We start from the raw sequence: 18,510 nt of genomic DNA on the forward strand, positions 1-18,510 counted from the left end.
GAGAACATATCCAAATTCCTGACTTGTTATCTGTATGCCTAACACCTACTATATAGTAATTGTGAGGATCATACGTAAAGTGTCTTTAGCCAACTAGGTACTCAGTAAATGGTAGACAGTATTGCTATCATTTCTGTGAAAGGTGTGACACTCTGCCTTTCATATGAGTGACTCTCACGCACAGGCCACTGGATGTTTCTCAGTTCAAAGAGTTAATAGAAGGCAAGTCCCAACTAGAAATCTTTTCATACTTTATCATTTCTTTCTTATCTTACATGCTTCCTTGCCCTACCCTCTTTTATCTCAAAATAACTCATTTCTTCACCAGAAGTTTACTTAAATTTAGCAGCTCTACTTAAAGTGAAGTGTTTCTATTTCTCCCAAACACACACACACACACACACACACACACACATATACACAGAGAGAGAGAGAGAGAGAGAACTTAAAATCAGCGGACTATTTATTACATAGTCCAGATTGTCTATTCTAGAATATAGGTAATGAACAGCTGTGCCACCAGAACAGAGAATTCATAGACTTTAATGGATATTAAATAAAACATGGAGTAATTGAAAGGCTAGAAGTAATGTGATACTAATATAACCAATAGGCAAAAGACTGCTGAGGTGATAGCTATTTAGAATATATGATATAAAGTGAGAAGTAATATGAAAAAAACTACAGGAGGAAAGTCCTTTTCCCATCTCTTACGTTTTGGATGTTAGACATTTGTAGAAAAAAAAATTACAAAGCTGTAGGATTCGGAGAGTTCTAGACTTGCCATTAATGTTCAGGCAGAACAAAAGTTGGATCAGGCAAAAAACATGACATCCCCACCCATTTTGTTTAGACTGACTATAAAAACGACTTTATTATGATCTTTGCAGCACCCATCTCAGACCACATCTTTCCATGGTTCTCATGAACCTTTACCCCTCCTATTAAATCTTATACTTCCCGCTTTATTGTCACTATAGATGTGAGAAAGGGCTGATGGTCATCTTTGTTTACAAGCCATTACAGGTTTGAAAAAATTCAAAATTGCCTATTATTAAGCCTCCCCAGGAGCTACTGGGCATAAGCAAACCTAAGATTTTATAACCCACCAATTATCCTATAGAAAACAGTCCAGATTATTATATTCTGCCACACCTTTATTCATACTTGACTCCAAAAAGTTCTCAATTATTCACAGGGATAATCTAGAAAATAAATATTAGTTTTGCTTTCAAAGACAGTACTGGAATGAGCAGGCACTTGCATCTTTGTTATATTAATTAACTTTATATTTAGTTTCCCTGTCTGCTTAGAAATTGGCTGTTTAGGTTGAAAAATGATTTAAGAAGCAAAAACTATGACACAACAATTTAAATAAAGGTCACTATTGCTGTGAAACGGGATGTCAGTTTTGCAATTCTTCTGCACTTTCCCACCAAGCTGGGATCCGGGTGAGTCTAGAGATATTTGTGAAATAAGCTAATTTGAAAGGACACCACAATCCGTCAAAAGCGACTTTCTTCCTCTTCCACAGCACGATGAAGGCCAGGGATAAATTTCAAGAGTTGCTTTCGGACACTTCCCTTTCTGCTCTTCCGGGGCAGGGTCCCAAACATGCTTGATAAGTTGCCCTCCCACAAGGGAGACATGGATCCGCTGCTGGTGTTACTGATGCTCCGGTTCCTCCTTGAAGATGACCTCCTCAGAAAATCATCCCCCTCCTTGGGGATAAAGCACTCATCATCTGTGCTCGTCTGCCGACTGAAGGCACCCCTGCTGGAGTCCTCAGACACACACGTCTGGTAGCCATCTTCACTGTCCATCGTCATGGAGCTCAGCCAGCTCTTACAGCTGCTCTCACTGGATAGTCGATTCCGGTCCACAAGGGCTGGGCCTGGCCCAGGCAGGGGTCCAAACAAAGACAAGTCATCCAAGTCCATGTTTTCCAAACTGGGGCAATTAGCTGCATCACCTAGAGCACAGAGAACAAAGTCTACTGTGAAATGGATCTGTTCATCACTCCCTACAAATAAATACACTACATCAAAACTTCTCTTTGAATGACACGAGAAAGAGTAAGGGTGAAAAATACTTTTCACTGAGCTTTGGCATGCATGAATAAGTAACTGTTTATGAGGCCATTTGATAAACCTTATAGTAGGGTTTCCTGAACTATTGTTCATAGACCAAGGTTCCATGGTCACAAAAATTATAATATTAGAATAAATTTAAACAAGATGTTTCATATGAGAACAGTTCAGCCCAACTGACAGTCTACCAATGTGACACCTGAATCTCCAAAATGATCATTTCTTAAATTTAAATAACCCTGAAGCCTTTTATTAAAATTCTCACAGAAATGGGGTTCCATAGAATACACTTGGGGAAATACTATCATGATTTTCTCCATGTAGTTTCTCTGATTCTTAGGTACTGTCTTTTAAAAATAATTCTAAAATTATTATAAAATCATTTGAAGTATATAGAAAACAGTTATGGAACAGGTAATTCAAAAGTGTTCCTTAAAGAAAGGATTTGTGAAATCAAATGTATCTTCCAACCTCAATATTCCCAGTTTCTTTTTGGAATACTTAAATTCTCTGGAATGATACTGTACCCAGAAAGCATCCTTGTCCTCAAGTAAGTAATAATTTATTTTAAGAAATTGAATTTCACCTGCTTGGCTAAATTTTTTTCATTGATCCTTAACAACGTACATCTGGCTCTTCAAACTCTAATGTTAATCACATACCAATATGACCCTCCCTGCTTCCACACTAACTGAGTTGGTTGGTATCTTGTGTGTGTGTGTGTGTGTGTGTGTGTGTGTGTGTGTGAGAGAGAGAGAGAGAGAGACAAAGAACTTGTAATACCAGCCTTGGAAAAACATAATCAGTAAGTGACTCTGCTTCGGAAAAAATAACAGAATACTGCACACTCTGAAATGGTTTTATTTTGTACTGATTATCTTTACTGCTGCTCTCTTTTGTCCTTGGTTGATAATATAAAAAGAAACTGTTTTCTCAGATGATTTGCAAGGTTGAGTACAGCCAGCCCCACGGTGACTAGTCATAATGCTTTCCTCTTTGCTAACACAACCTACTTCATTTCATCTTGCAATAAGTGATGAATTTCTTTTGATTGGAGAGCAATTACCTTATAGAATCACATGTCCTGGATGTTTACTATACATCTAGAAAAAGCAGAACCCCTTCAATTGCTCAAAAAATATGTACAACAATGACTTTATGAGGATCCTGACCTAACAATGTTGTCTATACAAGGCTGTTCCTATAGAACAGCAAGAATTTATATTCACTGGGCCATTCAGGATGCTCCAGAAATGGAAATGAGGCTAAAAAGCCCTCATGTCTAAAGAAAGCGAGGAGGTGGCTGAATTTACAAGGCCATAAAGAAGTTTTTGTATTAAATATTTCTGCTTCTCTAACAAACTTCACTACCCAAAAGAACTATTATGAATTTTTTTAAAATATTAAATGAAGACATAAAAAAGAGAAGTAACTTGTACATAAGTTTCAAACACTTCAATTTAAAAAAAAAAAAAAAAAACAGAAGTTCATACCAGAACTCTAAGCCATAAATTAGTGACTAGTTAAGGATTAAATTGTTATCTTTTTTGGTGAACAAATTGATTATCACTTTTAGCAGATATTCTAGGTTACAGACTTAAGCTTGGTGCTATTTAAAGAAGAGATAAGCTATATTTCACACCCATGTAGTGGTTTCAGTGAATTATTTGTACACAAAAGTTCATTCCTTTGGTTACATCTATCATACAACAAATAGCAAATTAACACATTTTAAACTCAACCCTTCCCTTAAAAATGCACTCAATGGCAACAGCTATGCATTTACTGTTGTATTAATCTTACGCATTTATGTCTTGGTCTTGGGGGCCATGAAAAAGAATTTCTCTGCATAAATGCAACTTATGCAATTTAAACAAAAGACAGGAGCTCTACCCAATAAGTGTGCAACCATTCCAGCTTTAATAGTTTCTAAAAGCTATACAGTCCCTTAGCCGTGATGGTTTTCAGAAATGTAATTCATTCACTGAAGTAGAAGGAAAGTTAGGAAATCTTCCCCAATGATTTTCTAAAATCTCCAGGTGCCTGTTTTCGGCATGTGCATCTGTGTGCATGTGCATCTGCATCAAGTATATGGAGTAGTGGATCTGACTTGCCTTATCCCTCCTCCAAATACAGCCATTCCAAAGCTCATGCCAAAGAAACACAGACCCGTTTCTTTGACCAGCACTAGACAAATTTTTCTTATAATGATGATAATCTTAAAACAACTTTGAGGCAGAAATACTGAAAGAAGTAATGTTAGTGTGGTTTCTGAACAGGAAATTGCATTTACCATTAAGCAGACGATGTTCCTGTAACTGCAGAGATCTGTACTCCACCCATTTTTGTTTCAAGGTTTGCTGTGAGATTTAAAAAAAAAAAAAAGTTTTTATTATTAGGAAACCCCAGTGAAGCTAGCAATTTAATTCTAGGTGTTGAGATTTGTCATTAAATTTTTTACCTTTCTTTCTAGTACTACCAATCTATCTCATCCATTTAAAATATTTTTGCTGTATAAAAGGAGGAAATTGAGAATACTATGCCCTCAAAAAAAATCTAGTAGTACCAACAAGCTTTCTTTTAAAAAACAAGAAAAACAATAAAATATATTTTTATTTAAAAAATTATTTTAAAAAGATTATTTGGGTTTGTGAAAACGTACTTGCTGTTTAGGCAAGGATTTATATTCCAGGATTCCCACATCTGTAGGATGAAGACAATAATAGAGCCTAAACCCTAGAAATGTTATGAGGATTAGATGAGTGAATAGATGTAAAATTTTTAGAACAGTGACTAGAACTTAGTTAATGCTCTATAAATATCATCATCAACATACAAGCCCGAAGACCTCCACCTCCCGGATTCAAGCAATTCTTCTGCCTCAGCCTCCCAAGTAGCTGGGATTACAGGCGCGCCCCACCATGCCTGGCCAAATTTTTGTCTTTTTAGTAGAGACAGGGTTTCACCATGCTGGCCAGGCTGATCTCGAACTCCTGACCTCGTGATCCGCCTACCTCAGCCTCCCAAAGTGCTGGGATTACAGGCGTGAGGCACCATGCCTGGCTTGGACAGCTGTTTATTTTCCACACAAAAAAAGGAGAACAGAACTATCTGAAATGCTTCCTTAGTGGGCTAAACTTAGAACACCGCTAAGCACCCTAACTTCTTAACTGCTTCCCTTCTGGCTGCCCCAGCACACGAGAGCTGAGACCCACAGTGGGAATTAAGTAGCTGCCACATGGGTCAAGACAGCACACAAGTCCTGGCCTATCCCACAGAGGGGACTGAGGCAATGGCAATCTAAAACAAACCAGGCAGAAGGCATCTGAAAAGACATAGCCATAGGCTCACTGTCTCCCATTCTTTATCCTCTACTGTTCCCCTTCCTTTGCCAGTTCAGGTCCCTATAGCAAGCCCAGCAAGTGGGCACAGCTCAGGTTTGCCTGTGGACTCTTAGGCCAAAGGAAAGACAGCCTAGTTGAAACAAGCAGTCCTTGCCACAAAGCAATCTTCAAGGAGTAGATGAAGGCTAAAAAGGAAGAGGAAAAAAATGTATATTTGGAGAAGGATTAAAGGAAAGAAAATAATAAAATTGCAAGAACATCATTAAATGCTTAAGGGGAACATGGCTTGTTCCTCAGTCTTCAAAGATTGAACAATAACTGGGCAGAATTTTCCAAACCTTGATACTAGTAACATTTAACAGCAACCCTTATGGTTGCCAATATAAAATTGAGCAATAAATCAATCAAATGCTTGACTCAGTCAACTTCTTGTTCTTTCTGTACTGTAATATAGTCTAGAATAGCTATAATACTGCTTTGAGGGCTGAGGGCAGTGGCTTACACCTGTAATCTCAGCACTTTAGGAGGTTGAAGTGGGAGGATTGCTTGAGACCAGGAGTTTGAAACAAGCCTGGGCAACATAGTGAGACCTTATCTCTACAAATTTTTTTTTTAATTAGCTGGGTATGGTGGTGCACACCAGTTATTAAGAGGCTGAGGAGGCTGGGCACAGTGGCTCACACCTGTAATCCCAATACTTTGGGAGGCTGAGGCAGGTGGATCGCCTGAGGTCAGGAGTTCAAGACCAGACTGGCCAACATGGCGAAACCCCGTCTCTACTAAAAACACAAAAATTAACCGGGTGTGATGGCAGGCACCTGTAATCTCAGGTACTCGGAAGGCTGAGGCAGGATAATCGCTTGAACCTGGGAGGCAGAGGTTGTGGTGAGCTGAGATGGTGCAATTGTACTCTACCCTGGGCAACAAGAGCAAAACTTTGTCTCAAAAATAAATAATTTTTTTAAAAAACAGGCCGATGTAGGAGGATCACTTAAGCCCGGGAGGTTGAGGCTACAGTGAGCTATGATCATGCTATTGCACTCCAGCATGGGCAATAGGGTGAGACCCTGCCTGAAAAAAAAAAAAAAAAAAGGACTGCTATGCTGCCTTATTCCCAGCTTTTAACTGTATAAATCTGTGGTTATATGAAGGTCAAAATTAGGGACATAGGGAGTATAAGGCTAGCAAGTACCTGGCATACATACCAACCTCTTTCATCTTTCTTAAAGAGATTTATTAACTACAAGAGACTAGAGTCCAGTGGAGGAGTATAGGGATAGGTCAACAGTAAAAACTAGAGACAGAAAGAAGAGGAAGTTATATTTCTGCACCTACTATCTAAAAATACGAAGTCAGCACTGGCTGACTTTATATATATAGTCAATTTTTGGAAAAATACTGGTTTTGCAATATCTGATTTGTTGATTTGGCCCAGTCATTTCAGTACGTCATCACTTAAACCAAGAAAATACCAGTGTAAAGAGCAGATGTGTCAAAGTGACTAAGGGTTTTTCAACTGTAACCAAGCTTCCCTATTTTCCTTTTGGTCTGTTTCTGCCTGTGTTACTGACATCACAATTGTTTATTTGGACATATCTGAGCTCTCATTAGATGAGAATTAAAGCACAAGTGAGATCTAACCCCACTGGGCAGCATTACTTCACTGTGCCTAGTTCAGTGCCAGCTACATAGCAGCTGCTCAGTAAATAGTGGTTGAATGAATACGTGAAAATAATGGCTTCCTAAAACAACTCTCACCTATCACACATTGGTTCCAAAGAAGTTTCCAGTGCTTTCAATCTACAGGGGACATACAGCTGAACACTTCCATGGCACTTTAGTACTTAAATGGTGTTTTTACTGATAACATGATATTTAATTTTCATAACTTCCCTAAAAAGTTACAGATTCGAAAATGAATATTCAATGTAACAAAATATTTCCCAAGCACTACAAACCCGGTAAATAGCAGAAGTAGATTACAAACTAGCTTTCCCAGCTAGCCCATTGGATGTGCTGTTTTCATGTTGAACATTTGAATCATAGGTCAGAAGAAAGGGAATCCCTGAAAATGTGGATCAGAAAGGACCACTGTTTCCAAAGAAGAGCCCCTGGCATAATGAAGAGTCTTTGAGGGAAAGAATGCTCACTTACACAGGATACACAAAGTAAATGTCATTGTGTGGAGGGGAAACCAGCCTGACCTTGGCTATGGGTCAGACCAAGACATTTTTGGCTCAAGAGATAAACGGAATCTCATAATTTCAAGATTAGAAACAGGACAGACATGCAAGATAGAAAGCAGAATGAAACTTAAAGTCTTCTGGATATAGAGAAGCAGAAATAAATTCTATGGCAATGTATGGTTTAAACACACCTATCTGAAACACGGGTCTGAGCCAGGTTTTCTGCTTCAGAAGAAAACATTGGCTGAAGCTCCATCATTGGGAAAGGAGGCTAAGAAAAGCTGATGCTGCTGGCTATGGCTCATGTAGAGCTTGTATGTTGAAAGGCAGGAATACCTAAGCAAACAGCTCACTGAGTCTTCAGGGAAGGCATGGAAGCCCCCAGACCTGGCTCTGGATTGGTAGCCTTGAAGTGCTAAGTGGGGGCAAGCATCCAATTATCACATTGTGCTGAAGGGAGAGGCTATATGCCATGCAAGAGAGGTAGGCAATCTAAACCCCCAAACACTCACAGATGTTTAATGATAAAAAAGATAATAAAATTGATAATTTGTGCATAGATTCTCTCTAAACAAAATGAAAATAGAAAAGTGTTCAAGGCCAGGTGTGGTGGCTCACACCTGTAATCCCAGCACTCTGGGAGGCCTAGGCGAGCGGATCACCTGAGGGCAGGAGTTCGCGACCAGCCTGCCCTACATGGTGAAAATCCCGTCTCTACTAAAAATACAAAAAATTAGCCGGGCATGGTGGCAGGCACCTGTAATCCCAGCTACTCAGGAGGCTGAGGCAGGAGAATCCCTTGAACCCGGGAGGTGGAAGTTGCAGTGAGCCGAGGTCATGCCACTGTACTCCAGCCTTGGTGACAAGGGCAAAACTCTGTCTCAAAAAAAAAAAAAAAAGAAAAGTGTCCAAAAAAGACTTTAAAATAAGAATTTTTATAATCCTCTGAGAGATAAATAAGATCAATGTTTATAAGAACAAGAAATTTGATATGAAAAAACAAGAACAGATAGACACGAAAAGAACTACAAGATAATAAGAAAGTAATTTTTATAACTCAATAGAAAGAACACATTCTATACAGAACAGCTAGTAAGAACATTTCTGGAGATGTTACTAAAGAATTCAGAAAGAATATAACACAAAAATATAAATAAAGACTTAGGAAATTGTCATTAGGAAGCATGAAAGATAAATCAAGAAACTATGTCTAATATGAACTCCAGAAGATAATACAGAAGTGATGTAGAAGGTATATTCCAAAAAGATTGAGTTGATAGTTTTCCAAAGCTAAAGAAAGTCTTCAAACAGAAAGAGCACTATAAGATCTACATAGTATAAATTTAGAAATGAATCCAGAACTAACTGCATTATAGTAAAACCATAGATCAATAAGGACAAAAGAATATCTTAAAGCAACCAGAAAAAGGATTAAAGATGGCCACAAATACTGGTTTTCTAGAAGATCCAAAAATAGAAAATCCCGTAGAGAAAGAGTTATCAAGAAAAAAAAAGAAGCATAAAAAGTGGTGCAAGATGCAAGAAAAAAATGGGAGCACACTCAAACAATTTTTGACAAAAATTTAAAACATCAGAATAATATTTTACTGTCAACTCAGTTAATAAATTTAAAAACTTTGTTAACAAAAACATAAGTCACTAAAACTGTCTTTAAAAAAAACAGAAATCCTGAGTAGTCTCACAACTAATAAAGAAATTGAAAGAGTACATTAACAGTATTCCCATCAAAAAAGAATCCTAAAACAAGATGATTCAGATGGTATTATTAAAATTCTGCCAGAAAATAAGAAGAGGAAAACAGTCCTCAGGTCATGCTAAGAGTCTAGTAAACTTGATACCAAAACTTAAAAAGATAATCTAAGAAAATAAAATTACAGGCCAGTCTACCTGAAAAATGAAACTCTTTCAAAATCCTAAATACAATATTAGCAAATCAAACCTGAAATTACATTTACAAATTATAAATTTCAAGGATAAGCCAGGTTGGGCTTATCATAGAAATGAAATGGTAGCTTTATATTAGAATATATTTAAATTTCATTCACATATTGACAGAATTTTTTCAAATGAATAAATGAGAAGACCAGCTTAACAGATGCAGAAAAAAGTATTTGATAAAGTTTAATATACAAGCACTATAAACACTACCAGCAAATTTCATATAGAAGGGAGTCTCCTTAATCTGAAAGATAGCTCATTCCTAGTGGAAAAGAAATTAGGAAGAATTTGCTTTAAAATCAAGAATAAAACAAGGATGCCTACAACCATAATTTCTATTCTTTGTTGTATGGTAGCTCCTAAGCTGTGAAGCAAAGTAAGAAAAAGAACCAAAACTCATTCATAACAGATAGTTATTATCTCTACAGTAAATCCAAAATAATCTACAGATAATTCATGAGTTATTAGAATAGATATTACTATTCTATAATTTAGCAAAGTGTTTGAATATAGTAACAGCACAGAAAAATTTATTTCACATGTCTATTAACATCAATCAAAGCATTAGTTTTTGTAAAGAAATGATAATAAGAACAAAAAACATAAGGTACAGAGGACTAAGTCTAACAGAAGATGTATAAGATCTATATGCATAAAATTATAACTTTATTGAAAGACTTTAAAGAAAACAACAAAAAATGGTAAGATCATCTATCAACAAAAAAACAGAGTACCATATGATGTTGTTTCCTCAAACTGATATATATATTATTGATATATATATAATTATATATATATATATATAATGTGTGATAAGAGCCAGGAATGGTGGCTTAGGCCTGTAATCCCAGCAATTCAGGAGGCTGAGATAGAAGAACTGCTTGAGCCCAGAGTTTGAGACTATAGTAAGCTATGATCACGTTGCTGCACTCCAGCAAGGGCAATAGAGCGAGACCCTGTCTCCAAAAATAGATAAATAAAATTTGATATCAATCAAAACACCAACACTTATTTACATATAATCTGATTTTGTAATTTATATAGATGATCAAAGGACCAAGAATAATTGTGCCCAATGTGATATCAAGATTCATTATAAACAGTTTGGGATAAACAAATTGACCCATGGATCATATTAGAAAGCCTATAAGCAAATCCATGCATATGTGGAACTTGCTTAAAAATAGAGGTTTTACTGCAAGTCAGTTGAAAGGGAAAGGGGGATTACAAAATAAATGGTACTGGAAGAACTGATTATTCATATGGAAAAAAATTAAATTGGAATTTTCCCCATACCTCATAATATATACAAAAATTTATTCTGGATGAATTAAGGACTTAAAGGAAAAGGAAAAATGTTAAAAAGCTTTGGCAGAAAATATAGATTACCTGCCAAAAATAATTAGGAGCTCTCTCATAAACAAAAATATTAAAGGAGTAATATATTCAAAGTGCTAAGGGAGCTAAACACCTACTTAGAATAATTCAATTACCTATCAAAACTCTCTTCCAATAGTAGCAGTGAAATAAAAACATTTTTCCACAAAAATCTACTTATCCCCACAGAAGGAAGTACTATAGCAAGAAAGAAAGTAAACCTAGAGGTAAGGAGTACAATGCAACAAACAACAGCAAACATATCAAAAGGAACAAGTTGGTGTATTTCTTCACTACCAGCTATAGAACAAAAATCTGTATTTTGTACTTTAAAAAATTGATACAAATTCTCTAAAGTAAGTATAATAAGGAATATAGGGTCTTAAATGGGCATTTGAAACATTGTATGGTGCTCATGATGTTCTGGAAGAGGATGGAGATACTGAAAAATTCATACATTGGTAAGTACGTACATTAAAACTTAAGGCAAAAACATGCAAAGAATAGAAATTGCTTAAAGGCATCAAATAATGATTTGTGCAAGTTAGTACTTTATTCCATAGAATATAGCCCTATTTTTCATTCTTGTTTTCAGTATTTCTTTTTTCTAAGAAGAGGTGAAAAAGTTAAACTTTTTTAAAAAGATGTTCACTGAGATTATCTTTCTTTTGCAAAAACAAATTAACTTTAAATTCAAGTACAATATGAAGCACTGTTTACCCCTCATAAAAACACAGCAACAAAAATGTTAGAAATGTTTTCTTTAAGGTCAACAATAAGATTATCATTATTTACAGTATATTGATGATCCTAGCCAATGCTATAGGGGAGGAAAAATAAATTAGTTTCAATAATTGAGCTAAAGGGGCAAACAATTTTATTATCCGCAAATGATAAGAAATCTATACAGAAAATATAAGGAAATCTATAAAAATTATTATTAGAATAAAGGGAGTTCAACAAAACCGGATTTTTTTAATTTAAACAAAATCATTAGCAATAAGTGGCTGAAAATTTAAAGGATTAATATAGCAAGAACAATGAGGAAGTAAACAAGAATGAATAAAATAAATGATATGTAAAAATATAGGAAGATAATTACAAAATATTTTTGAAGTCCATAAAAGATCTGAATAAAAAGATTGAGATCCTGAATTCAAAGTGAGAAAAGTGAAAGCCATAAAGATTTTAATTGCTGTCATTTATTTTATAAATACAATTCAATTCCTATCAAAATTTGAGCAGAGGTTTTTTCAAGGAATTTTATAAATTGATTCAACAAAGCACAGAGATAAGCACAGTGGCAAGAGTATCCAAACCAATGTTGATGAAGAAAGCAAGACTTGTTGATGAATTGGATGTGGAGGAAGAAAAAGATACAAAATAAAATCCACTCTCTTGGGCTCAATAATTAATAAGCACATATTTCATGAAGAAAACTAACAAATGGCAGCTATTTCTAAACAAAGCTGAAGTAAGCAACCTGCCTATAGTAAACTACAATCTCTGCTCAGATTGGCTACCTGGTTGCTCTGCAAGGGGGAGATTGGGATGCAGAGGTCACTGAGACAAACAGAGAAAGAAGTCTTTAGAACTATGACTCAGATGCATGAGTGAGGGTCTGGACTTCATGGCTTAGGAGACCCTCACCAGCCCAGAAAACTGAGATTTTTAAAATCCTCAAAAAGCCTTCCCAGGGAATTTTCACTGGACCTCCTGCATTATTTACTATCTCTTGGATGCTAATTTCTTCCTCCTTTGAAGTTGCTAGTGTATTTGCCAATGAAAGCAGATTCAAGGACAGTCACAGGATTAGACGGATAAGGTTTTTGTTTTAAGGATGAGGCAGAAGAGAAGGACACCAAAAGAGGACATGGAAAAAGTGAAAAACCCAGGCGCTCCAACACACTTGGGAAAATAATGACCTTTTTCGTTTTAATTCCAAACAAAATGTAAATCAATAGAGATCACAGGTGCACTAATGAAGAGTTCTTCAAGTGGTGTGCCTTCCTGTTGCCTTTCTGAGCCTCATAGACACACAGAAGGAGGAAGGAAGAAAGTGATTTACACTGGTTTGCAGAATTTGATATTCCTCCAAAGGTAATTGTGCGGCTCTTGATAATTCAGCAGTTTAGACTCATCACGACATTTCTTTTTCAAGGGCTATCTCAGTTCCTCAAATAGATCTTTATTTTACCACTCACACATTCAAGGATGAAAAATGTGCCTCGCTGCATTAAATTAAATTACCTTTAAAACCTGCAGCTTTGCTTCAAGCTCTGTTCTTTTCAGAATCATTGTTCCATTAAGAGTCTCTATCCTGTTTTAAGAAAAAAAAAAAAAAAAAGAAGAGGAAGGTGGGGAGTGAGTAACATCAGTGATTCATTTAAATAAGTACTATACTACAGAGTACTACACTTTGAGCACATACTATACTAAAAACGAAATATAAATGTTACAGTTCTCATGGCACTTCGAGTAGCTGGACCAAAGCCAAATCTTCTGATAACATTCAGAGAAAGAAATAGGGGAAAACTCCCCTTGAGAAGGTGGCTAAAAGAAAGGATCCTAGTTAATTTGTAAACTATAGCTTATTTTATAGAAGTCACTACGTGACAATGATGGCTGCTCTCTACTAGAATCTGTTCTTGTGGGGATGGGCTGAATGACCTCACTCATTTGGTAAATATTTATTGGGGATCTACTATGTACCAGAGTCTAGAAACCATGCTGAACACAAGGGGCACAACAACAGAAACAATAGGCACTAGGGGCTTTCACAACCATGGAATTAACATGCTACTTCTTGAAAGAGGGATAAATCCTTTCCTCCATAGGATTCTAGGAGCCTTTGCCTCTGTAAATCTCCTTATAATTTTGGTACTAGAAGAAACAGAAGTACAACTACTATGAGATAATAACCTTCATATGATTCTTTCATCTCAAAACATTCAGTTTACAAACTCTAATCCTAGAATTATCGACTTACCAGTGTTCTGTTCTTCCTACACCACACACATTTCTAAAAATAAAATGCTTGTTCCATTCTGAGTGATTTGATTTTTCTGTGTGTTCAAGTTAAAGGCTTTTATTTTGACTACTAAATCATCAACTGAATATGACTTAAAAATTTCATTTGTGAATCACACACCAATTTTTAAAGTGTTGGTTCAAGTTCCTTCTTGTAATTAAGCTGTACCTCTATAAAGATGCAAGGAATTTTTCAAGGCATGGTAAAAGCATTAAATGTGGAGATCAGTTTTCCTCTATTTCTAATAGCATCGTGCCAGGGAATATCAGTTGGTAGCAAGCCAAATGCTGTCTGTTTTCTCCTTAAGGTGATCTTGACTCTCTGAGAAATAGTGGGAAACCATATGAATCTGTTTCATTGGGATTGAATGTCAGTTTGACCTGCTGAAGCAATAGATGTGTATGGGCAAAACTGCAACCATTGATTTGGCCATTTTCCTCAGTATTTGTACAGACTGTCTCCCATTTTCCTGGATTTCCAACAGTTACCTCCATCTACCACCCCTATTTACCTGTGGTCTACCCTCTTCACCCACGTGGAGCATGCTTTCTGACTCTGCCTACCAGCAGTTCCCCTCAGACTCTGCACGGTTCCTCTCCTTTGGATCCAGGGTTCTCTAGAACAAGAGCGCCTCATCCTTTACCCTGAACTCACAGGACCTATAGAGTTGGACCCAATTCGTTACCACCACTGTCTTTCAAATCTGCTCTCACAAACACCCAAAGCATCCTTTGAAGTTTTAGACCAGAATCACTGAAGAGCATCCAGCAGATTTTCTACTGGCAGCTTCCAAGGAGCAGCTGTAGCTGAAAAGGACAGATCCTGGCATCCAGAGCAGGTGGTCAAACCCCAGCCCTATCACTTACCAGTTATGTGACCTTAACTAAGCCCTCTCTAAGCTTCAGGCACTTCATCTATAAATAGGAATAAAATTAACCTCATGGGTGGCTGTGAAGAATAAATGAGACAATATAGGACCCACCTCAATCAGAATAAAACCCAAACTTGTTGGCATGACCAAAGAGATCCATGGTCTGCCCCCAGGCCAACTCTCTGGCTTCATTTCTTATTATGCTCTCTCTAATCCATCAACTACCAATTATACTGTCTTTTTCTCTTTCCCTTGTACATGCCAAGCCCATTTTGAGCACTCAGAGACCTCTCTCTTTGCCTGAAGTGCTCTTATGCGGAGCTCATTTGACCATTCTTCTCTTCACTTAGATCTCAACTCCAATATCACCTCCCCAGAAAAGACCACTTTACACATCTAAGCCAAACTAGCAGCCTTCTTACCAGCATGACAGGCCATTGCTATTTTGCACTTTTCTCATAGTAGTTACCAATAACTGAAATATAAACATTACTTAAATTTCAGGCTTTTCTGAGCCATTTCCTTCCATAATTATTAAGGTACTAAGAGAGTCTTTATCTTGGTCTCTCCTGAGCCTATCACAGAGCTGGAAACTGTATTTGCTCAATAATGAATGAGCGAATTTCATCATTTAACTATCCTAGTAAGATTTTATCAGGTGCTAGTATTGTTATGGTAGAAAAATCAGTCCAACCTCTAATTGGGAAAGCCAGTGTTCTATCAAGAAGTTTGGGGCCGGGCGCGGTGGCTCACACCTGTAATCCCAGCACTTTGGGAGGCGGAGGCGGGTGGATCACGAGGTCAGGAGATTGAGACCATCCTGGCTAACACAATGAAACCCCGTCTGTACTAAAAATACAAAAAATTAGCCGGGCGTGGTGGCGGGCACCTGTAGTCCCAGTTACTCGGGAGGCTGAGGCAGGAGAATGGCGTGAACCCGGGAGGCGGAGCTTGCAGTAAGCGGAGATCGATCGCGCCACTGCACTCCATCCAGGGCGACAGACCGAGACTCAGTCCCAAAAAAAAAAAAGACTTTGGAATATTTGGAACATGTGGTGTGAGTATGTGTGTTTCAGGGTGGGGAGGGTTGAACAGACTATTCTTCCTTCCAAATGGAACACTAGAAGAGAACAACAGGTGGCTTGTCACATAAGATGAAAAACTCAGCCCTTCTGACCTTTTATTTGTTTTAGCTACAGAATTATATCAACCATGAAAATTGGATCAGTTCTTCCCAGTTTAAAGAGAATGTGTGCCAGTTTAATTGAATTTGACATTAAAAAAATACATTTTTAAAGGCCATCCTTCCCACACAGACGTTTGGGCTATTGATGTCCTCTGACTTCAGATGTTGACAGTATGTTCAAGTGTGAGGAATCTTGAGAAACAAAAGGAACTGATAATGTTTGTATCCCACTCTAAAGCTCCGGTGCACTGCCTCACTCTGTCTTGTAATGCTGAACAAAAGGCCTATTTATTCACTCATCAGGCGTTATGAGAAAACATAACATTTTGAAGCCCCACGGGAACTAGACAGATAGTTACGTTAGCAGGTTTCCGGACGATCTGATCAGGTCAACGACTTGTTTGTGGGTAAAACCTTCTGTGCTCACACCATTGATATTTGCAAGGACATCACCTGGGAGATGCCAAGAAAAATGAGTGTTATGTTGGTTAGTTAAATAATCCCTCCTGACATGCAAATGAAACAAGCAGCTCCAAGTCTTAAAAACATAAAGGAACTAAGAAAACTCAAAGCAACAATTACATCCTGACCTTCACTCTCAAAACATTTTATTTTCTTTCCATTTAAATGATTCCTAACATAAGCAAAAATTTAAGTTACCAGCTTGCAGGCCAGCACAGTGAGCTGGGCTGTCCTCCTGTATTTTGCATATCAAAGTGAACATTTCCGAGGAGCAGGCATTCTGATTCTGGGGCCTGTAAGACTGTAAAAATTAAGGTGATATATAGTTACTATTTAACAACCTCAACATCTATTTGCCAAAATTTAAAATGATGTCAATTATCATTAAGCAGTATAATAGGTAAGTTCAAAGGACAAAGGATTTCCACCATAAACTGAATCAAGGTATCAATTTTGCAATTCTACCAGACAATCTGTAGCCAACTCCATTCATAAAGACATCTGTCATGAGAAAGAAAGTGAAATGAGAGTGGCTGAAGATTTTATATTTTCAAGCCCAAGATATCACCTGATGCTGTCACGATCACATATTTATTTTTAAAAATTGAGTTTCTCATTTCCCAATGGGATAAAACAACGATGGCCAAGTGCAATGAGAAAAATCCCTAAGTGGTTCTCCCAAGCTAAAACACTCATTATAGGAGTATGAAATTGTACACATGCAGCAAGGAGACATGCCAACAATGATTATTTTAAATCAGAGTTCTGCACATAATGACAATCTGCCCTGCATTTATTCAAAAGTACTATAATTGACTCAATTACCTTCATTTCTGAGCACCCTCTGGTATGCCTGTCCTGAATCCTCACCGGTTCATTAGTCACCCAACTAAATTAGAAAAAGTTAAGCTTTGACTCTTGCCTCAATTAGGCACAAGTAGTTTGGTGGTGGTGGGTTTTTTTATTTTTAATTGTACCAAAACACTGAATAAATGTTTGCTAGATATAGTGTCCCAATGACCTATAACAAATATAATTTTCTTTTTTTCACACATTTAAATTATGAAGTCTAGTTCCACTTAGAAGCAAAATCAGTGTTCTGAGTAGAGTACGTCTTTCAAACATCTGATTCCTAAAATTAAGCTACATTAAAGTAGTACTTCCTTGTGAAAAAATTGATGTCTGATGTTCATTCTTTCTTATTCAATAATCCTTGAGGCACCACAAGTCAGCCACATGCAAGCAACTTCTAGAAACTTGGGTCTGTTCACCTCTAAAGGACTTCTATTTAATCTGTAAGGCACTTAGAATCCCCATATCTTAAAGGTAGAAGGGACTTTAAAAGATCATGCACTACGTTCCCATCTATGTCAGAAACTTCATTAACAGCTTTCCTGCCAGGGGTCTTCTCAGTATAGCCTAGACCCTTCTGGAGATGAAAGACTGATGTAGTTCATGTGGTACATGAATAAAATATATAACTGACACTCCTTTGGGAAACCACTGTTCTAACAATTCTCATTAGCAGTGAGACCCTACCCTCCATTCCCAGAGATCAAAGTGAGTACAGTGCAGTGGAAACATGTTGATTTATGTAGCTGGCACCTCCCTATATGTTCACATTGGGTGTAAAATATGGTAGTTAGAAATAGAAAAAAAACAGAAACCCCAAAGCTACAGAAAGTATTAATCGTATACTTCTCTCTCTTACCCAGTCTTCTAGCTCCCATTAAGGGATCAGTGACACAACGATCACCTGCGTTTCTTAGAGACATGAAGATCTCATTGTCCTTTCACATGCCCAATGACATTCATTCTAACACCTGTCATTTGTGGATCTTCTATTGGTAAGGCACATCACTAGGTACATTGCATGTATTGTTTCATTTAAAACTCCTAAGGACCCCATAAGGCATTAGGAGGATATGAATTCAGGTGTGCGTGAGTCCAAAGTCTGCATTCCTATCAGGCTGCACGAGTCTCATAAGCAGCATAAAACTAGCT

The 18,510-nt window shown here is 37.2% G+C and overlaps 1 protein-coding gene across 1 annotated transcript in view; it reads right to left on the minus strand.

The window, feature by feature from the left end:
* Nucleotides 1-527: 527 nt before the first annotated feature.
* Nucleotides 528-18,510, minus strand: part of CYTIP (cytohesin 1 interacting protein) — a 29,397-nt gene continuing 11,414 nt past the window's right edge. The window contains exons 4-8 of the mRNA XM_054478311.2: nt 16,705-16,807; nt 16,404-16,497; nt 13,207-13,276; nt 4,384-4,450; nt 528-1,972 (exon numbers count right to left, since the gene is read on the minus strand). Of these exons, the coding sequence (XP_054334286.1) occupies nt 1,506-1,972; nt 4,384-4,450; nt 13,207-13,276; nt 16,404-16,497; nt 16,705-16,807 (801 nt within the window). The 3' untranslated portion in view covers nt 528-1,505. The remainder of the gene's footprint in view (nt 1,973-4,383; nt 4,451-13,206; nt 13,277-16,403; nt 16,498-16,704; nt 16,808-18,510) is intronic.

This window comes from Pongo pygmaeus, chromosome 11 (genome assembly GCF_028885625.2).
Source record: "Pongo pygmaeus isolate AG05252 chromosome 11, NHGRI_mPonPyg2-v2.0_pri, whole genome shotgun sequence".
Taxonomy (NCBI): Eukaryota; Metazoa; Chordata; class Mammalia; order Primates; family Hominidae; genus Pongo; species Pongo pygmaeus.